Source organism: Cyprinodon tularosa, unplaced genomic scaffold, assembly GCF_016077235.1.
Source record: "Cyprinodon tularosa strain WSP-4 unplaced genomic scaffold, ASM1607723v1 ctg1011, whole genome shotgun sequence".
NCBI classification, from domain to species: domain Eukaryota; kingdom Metazoa; phylum Chordata; class Actinopteri; order Cyprinodontiformes; family Cyprinodontidae; genus Cyprinodon; species Cyprinodon tularosa.
The window spans coordinates 62,286-68,951 of NW_024037796.1; the positions used below are offsets into that span (position 1 = coordinate 62,286).

At 45.6% G+C, this 6,666-nt stretch overlaps 1 protein-coding gene across 1 annotated transcript; it reads left to right on the plus strand.

The window, feature by feature from the left end:
* Nucleotides 1–7: 7 nt before the first annotated feature.
* Nucleotides 8–6,417, plus strand: cdca8 (cell division cycle associated 8). The gene is made up of 11 exons (XM_038278004.1): nucleotides 8–168; nucleotides 305–419; nucleotides 1,553–1,681; nucleotides 1,792–1,835; nucleotides 1,913–1,985; nucleotides 2,060–2,127; nucleotides 2,204–2,286; nucleotides 2,360–2,458; nucleotides 2,530–2,659; nucleotides 5,972–6,058; nucleotides 6,139–6,417. The coding sequence occupies exons 2-11, from the start codon at nucleotides 329–331 to the stop codon at nucleotides 6,172–6,174; spliced, it is 840 nt and encodes a 279-aa protein (XP_038133932.1). The 5' UTR covers nucleotides 8–168; nucleotides 305–328; the 3' UTR covers nucleotides 6,175–6,417.
* Nucleotides 6,418–6,666: the final 249 nt, after the last annotated feature.

A 6,666-nucleotide genomic window follows, 5' to 3' on the forward strand; every position in this document is an offset into this window, starting at 1 on the left:
TGCAGCATAAGGTTAACCAATAGAGAGAGGCGTTTCTGATCATGCGGGAAAACCGAACGTGTTGATTGGTCAACGTGATGCTTAAGCCCCTCCCACCACTGAGATTTGAAACGCGCATAGAAAGCAGACGGAGGGCGGCAGCGAAGCAGAAGAAACGTTAAAGTTCAGGTAATAATAAGCGGCGCCATGTTTAATAGTTAATGTTTGGATTAGATTTGTTTTTATCTCAGCTGTTGATCGATAATGAGTCTCAAACAGCACAGCTGCTGCCGTTAAATCCTCCATATTGGCCCCTGTGCTGCAGACATTTGGCCCCTGAGCTGCAGACATGGCTCCCACCAAGAGAACCACCAAGCTGCAGAGCAACAACCCGAAGAAAGCCAAGCTGGAGGCTTTTCTGGACGACTTTGACAGCGATGGTAGGTTTCCAGTTCAAGAAGCTAAACTAGGAAATGCATGTAGATAATCGATCCTAGATCAGAGAAGATTGAACATGTTTTTTAATTCCTTCTACCTGTTAGTCAGAAAGTTATAGCAGCAGATTTTCCTCCTCAGGGAAAAATTAAAGATCATGTTGTTTTTAAAAAACTAACCTGGTTCTCAGATTAACCAGAATCCTGTCTGTTATGCAGCAGCTCTAATATTTTTGTCTTTCTGCTCATTTTCCATCATATTTCCTTAATGATGATTAAAGGTGGAAAAACATTTTTAATCAGTTTTAATTTACAGAGTGAAATTAATTAATTGCTTTTTAACTGGAAACCAGATTTGACTAAATGATCAATAAAATCCTTTTAGAGTTAAACTGTTGACTAAAGGAACAGATGAGAACAGAATCATATATTAATTGTTTTTATGCGTTATTTAGGTTTTTATTGTGTAGTTTTGTTTAAAACTCAGATATTTTCTGATGTTTCTTCCAAACCTGCTTCTATAGAAGCCTGAACGTCAATTATGACATTTTATTTTTCACTGAATTTACTAAAGATTAGAAAGCAGCAAAGAATAAAATACTGCCTTTAATATTTGCTGTAAACAAGTTAGTTTTATTTCTACAACTGACAGCAGATCTATGACTGTAGATCTGTGCTTTAAGCTTTGCCTTTAGAACATCAGTTATTCAACATGTTGCATTTAATGCAATTAAACAGCAGTTATGGAAACAAACCATCCGAGCGTGTTGTTCAGACTCCCTACGGTGGCCCTGAAGGCTCATCTGGGCTGATGTGGGAACGTCTGAGCTGCTGCAGCCTGAATCGTCCCAGTGGACCTGAGCTGGTGATGCTGGTTGTGCTTCAGTTTTTCAGGTGATGGAGGAACAGCGAGGACGCAGGTTCCCCGCTCAGACCTTTACCATTAAAAACTGCCATCATTTTAACCATTTTAACGTGACGCCACGGCTTCTTTAAGGGATGAACTACAGCTGAGCCGCTTCCTCTGCTCCATCCTGCTCTTCCTGCTCACATGCAGCTAAATGCAGGAGAAAAGTAGCGCTGGTTTATCGGAGCGGGTGGGCGGAGCCGCGGTTTTTCTGACGCTTCTGTTTTTGCAGTGAAGACCCGGCTGGTCCAGATGAAGGAGAAACTCATCCAGCAGCTGAAGGACGTGGACAACAGCTACAACGTTGATCTGCTGAAGCTGCCCAAGGCGGTGAGGAAGATGCCGTGGATGGAGTTCTACAGTAAGTCCCGCCCACCTGAAGATGCTCCGTTTGAAGGACAGATGTAGAAATGTTAGCGGCGACTAGAACTGCTTCCCTTTTAGACCAATGGGCTTTTCTGTTTCTGTCAGCTGACCTGGACAACCTGAAGGATCCAGAGGTAGATGATGCCAAGGTGAGCATGTTCTTCATCTCTGCTTCTGGGCTGAATGTCTGGCTGCGTGTTCACCTGCAGCCGTGTCTCCTGAGCAGAGTGAAGAGGAGACAGCCACCATGGAGAACGTTCTGGAAAAGGCCACCGCCGTCCTCAAATCGGTGAAAAAAAGTCAGTCCACCAGCTCTGAGGTTCTGACCTGCTGATAAGTTCTACTGCTGACCCTGTTCTGGTTCCACCTGCAGCCTCCAGGAAGAAAGGCGGCGCCAAGTCCAGCACTGATGATGAGAACATTCTGAGCTCCTCCAGGAAGGTATGCAGAGAATCGGCAGGAAGCGGCGGCCTTTAAATGAACTGAGCGCCATTAACCCTTTCCTGTTTGGATCCAGGGCCGAGGAGCCAGAAAACCTCCGTCTACAGCAAAGAGGACCAAAGCTGCGACCATCAGCAAACAGAGCACCACCATCAGAAGGTGAGCGCGGCGGAGGCTCCTCCCCTCCCCAGACGTCGCCTCTCAGAGCCACTGACCCTCCGTCTGTTTTCAGATCCAGCAGGAAACCTCTGGTGACGCCCGCCAGGAACCTACTGGACTCGTCTCTCTTGATGGGACCGACTCCTCTCATCACGCCACGCTTCGACCCCAGGTAAGGCTCACCTGGACAGGAAGTAGTCTGCTGTCTTCAGGCTGCCAACCTCTTTGCGTCTGTATCCTCAGACTCCCAAAGACCCCCGCCATCAGAGTCCCCCGCCACAAAGAGAGGGTCTACAGCATCTCTGTGAATGGCTCCCCCATCGCCGCAGGAAGCCAGGACATCATCATCAACGTCCCAGTGGGGAACGGAGAGGTGGGGGTCGACCAATCGGCAGAAAGTCTGTTTATAAATCAATGAGTTTAGTGAACGGAGCCTAAAGCATGGCAGCAGCTGGAGGGGGCGGAGCCTGTCTGTGTTGTTTCCCCCAGAAAATGTAGAAATTTACTTCCTGCAGGTGGAGGTAGCATGCAGCTAACTTTAGTCTTTGTTCCATCACTACTTCAGTCCTGATGATGGAAGGAGGTGAGCTGGACCAGAGGTGGACATTTGATCATGAAGACATGAGATCATTTTAGGTTCATGATGTTTCATCCTTTAATTCAACCAATCAGAGAGTCTGATGCTACATTCACATCAAACGCCATCAGAGAAGCTTCTGCTGCTTCATCTCTGATCCTCATTAATGTCAGACGTCCAGTAAAGTGAGTCCAGATGCTTCTGCTGCTCCTGTGTTCGATGCCAGAGAGCAGCTTTGCTATATTAGCTGTGATCAGCGGGTAGAAAGTAGTTAGAATCTATGTTGAAGTGAGAAAGTCCTCCTGAAAACATGGTCTGTGCAGTCAGTTCATCCAGATTACCATCCTGCCTTCAAAGATTATTTCTCTGTGGGAGCCGCTCAGACCCCCACATACCGGCGCTGCGCTGTCACTGGGAATCCCCAGCAGCAGCTGCCTCAGGCCCGCTCGCCTCTCCAGGGTTTTCCCCTCCTGTTGGTGGCGGCTGGAAGTAGATGTTAGCGTTTTTCAGGTCTGTGCTACAAACTGCAGGCAGCAGGATAATAAAAGCCAACATATTCTGCCGGCAGGTTTCTACATTTGAAGTTAATTTAGGCGTTAATAAACTGTTTCAGAGGAGTGATCATAGCGCTCTGCATCAGCAGTGCTGCGTCTGACTCCCTGCCAGCTCCCAGATCAGCTTCTCTCATTGGTTGATGTCCAGCAGCTAAAACTCCTGCAGCTGCTGCTTGTGAAATTTTTCACAATTCAGCAAAGTTTCTGAGGCAAAGTCAGGATCTACAATTTGTAATTTCTCATAAAAGGCAGTTGGCATTGCTAGCTAACAGCATGTTCACCACTGCTGCCAACCCTCTTCCTTTAGGTTTCCCAGTCTGTAAATCGTCCTGCAGCCCTGTTTCAGTTAAAGGAATAGTACACCCAAAACATGATTAGCCTTCATTTTCTACTCACCCCCATGCTGAACAACACTCTGGAGTACTTTTTTGATATCTCAAATGCATCTGGAGATCTGGGAGGCTTCTTGCTGTCTGCTGACATTCAAATAATGGAGGTCTATGGCGCCCGAGGCAGAAAGGTCCATAAAAGTCCACAAAAAACGTGTCAATATTCCTCCATACTGCTCGTCCAATGTATTCCAAGTGTCCTGAGTGGGTAGCGTCCAGAATTTACTCGAAACTAAGTCATTTAGAATGTTTTTAGAGCATAAACAGTAGTGTATAGGATTTCCTAAAAGCGCATTCACGAGTCTACGGAAACCGCGGCAGACCAAACCAGATGAAAGTGCGCATTCAGCGTCTGCTCTGCCAATAATGCAAGCGTAGAAGAAGAAATGTGCTGTTTACCTGTGCAAAGAAAGAAACAACGAAAGAAAAATGTCTGAGGACTTCAGTGTTGAGGAAGAGCATGAGTTCTTTGCCGAGCTGAATGCGCTGGTTTGGTCTGCCGGCTTCCGTAGACTCGTGAACGCGCTTTCAGGAAATCCTATACACTACTGTTTATGCTCTAAAAACATTCTAAATGACTTCGTTTCGAGTTAATTCTGGATGCTACCCACTCAGGACACTTGGAATACATTGGACGAGCAGTATGGAGGAATATTGACACGTTTTTTGTGGACTTTTATGGACCTTTTTGCCTCGGGCGCCATAGACCTCCATTATTTGAATGTCAGCAGACAGCAAGAAGCCTCCCAGATCTCCAGATGCATTTGAGATATCAAAAAAGTACTCCAGAGTGTTGTTCAGCATGGGGGTGAGTAGAAAATGAAGGCTAATCATGTTTTGGGTGTACTATTCCTTTAAACCCAGTCATTGCTGCGTTGCTGATAATCACTCATAGTGATGGATGGAGGAGACGCCCTAACCGCTCTAAGACATAACACGACCCGCTGGGTGTTATGTGGGGTAATAACTCAGAATGCATCCAATTCCACAGGTACATTTTCTTCCACTATAGACGTGTTAGAAGTCATTGGAAAGCTTAGATTCTCCACAATTCAACCATCAAGATCATTTTATGGACACAGTGAGCATTAAAGCACAATTAACACAGATGTAAACAAAATGTAAACAAACAAAGCTACATCCCTTTGAAGGCGTCCAGAAGCCATTTTATAAATCCAGTCTTTATTGTTTATACTCCATTCTTCCATAAACATCCGCAGATTAACATGAATCACATTAGTAATAAGAATATTCCATGATTCAAAATCGCCCATAATGTCCGGTTGTTGACATCAACAAAGTTAGCTGGTCATAGCTTATTCTCAGCATCTTGCTAATATTTATTTCTAATACTTATTTCCTCGGTCGTTAGCCGCCATGTTTGGTCTGGATCTTTACGTCGTCTTCATATCTACAAGACACACGTGTCTGTATATTTTTATGATGCGATTTGAGCGAGATAGTCCCTGATATCTGACTTCCTGTTAGCCAGTGACGCGTGATATGACACGTTATTATTCTCTGCTGGTATTGGTTCAGACCATGTGGGCTGTTGGGCTTTCTAGCCAATGAAATAAGGTTTCCAATGAGCCCAAATGTGTGTAGTTTATTTAAAGGGGAACTGCATTACAGGCTTGTTAGGAACACAGCCACCAGCAGGTGGCAGCGCGTCGCTCCAAACCACAGCCCTGGGATTTTTGTAGCTAGAGGTCTGAAATTTTCTGGATTTGTGGATCACATGATGTAGAACAAAGTTAATACAATAAGACCTGCCTTTTCTCAATCATGTCTTTATTACTGCTCTTCAAAAAAGACTCATTTTCAAGAATAAAACAAAACAACTTTGAGTCATGTTAGAACTGATGCAGCTCAGTCTGTGTTCTACTCACCCAGTTTGAATTTCTATATTCAGAAACCAGAGGGTGTTAGCTTTCTGTTGCTCATGTAATCTGGGCTTATAGTTCCTAAGTTATTTGGTTATGCAGAATAGGCCAGACTTTCCCAGAAGGAGGTGGGTTTGAAGAGGCTAGAATTCCTGTTCCTCCATTTTCTCCTTGCTCCTGCTCTGCATCCCCTGCGCCTCCTTTCCTACTCAGCTGGAACTTGTAGAAGTAGTTTGAAGTCATTTTGAATGAGATGTTCTGATCTGACCTCTGACCCTGCAGAGCGTCCAGCTGCTGGCCAGTGAGATGGACTCTGTGGACCTCAGTCTTCTGGACGAGACGGCCTTGAGGAGCATCCGGCTGCTGCAGGTGGGTCCGCTTTCTGTCCCCGTCTGTCCGCAGCGCCTCTCCGCCCCTTTAAGCTTTTTCTTCTTCTGTGTTTCGTACAGAACCGCCTGACTGCGCTCTGCGGCTCTTCGGAGTGACGAAGCCAGATGTTACTAGAGAACCTGCTGTGGCGACCAGGACGGAACAGAACCAAGCTGGTTATTCCCAGAACCTGAACCCGTGGGCCTGGATCGCCGTCTCAGCGGCTTCTGTCCTTTTTTATTTTTTTTTACGAACTTTAAGTTTATTCTGATCTTGGAACTTTTGTCTACAGAACTTCTTTGTCTTTGTTGAAACCAGATTGTTCTTGTTGTCTGAATAAATCCAGCGTGGTTCTGTCAGGTTCGACCCGTTGTTCCTCATCATGTTCTGTTGTGAGGAAAGTGGAACCCAGAACTCTGGAGATCCACTCAGACCTTTAGTTTAGCTGAAGTTAAACATTCAGAACCTCTGGAAAAGTTCTGCACCAGCGGAGTAGAAACCTCCTCGATGTCGTTCTGTTCAACATTCATTATTGCTCCTGATGTTTCTGTTCTTCAACTGAAATCCCAGGATTCAGTTTGTCGGAACTTCAGACGGTATAGTGACCC

What these genes read in the sequence shown, in the direction of transcription:
- cdca8 (XM_038278004.1), top strand. Translation starts at nt 329, where the DNA reads ATGGCTCCCACCAAGAGAACCACCAAGCTGCAGAGCAACAACCCGAAG. An exon ending in CCTCAAATCGGTGAAAAAAA is followed by an intron (nt 1,986 to 2,059) that starts GTCAGTCCACCA and finishes TTCCACCTGCAG; the next exon opens with CCTCCAGGAAGAAAGGCGGC. An exon ending in ACGCCACGCTTCGACCCCAG is followed by an intron (nt 2,459 to 2,529) that starts GTAAGGCTCACC and finishes CTGTATCCTCAG; the next exon opens with ACTCCCAAAGACCCCCGCCA.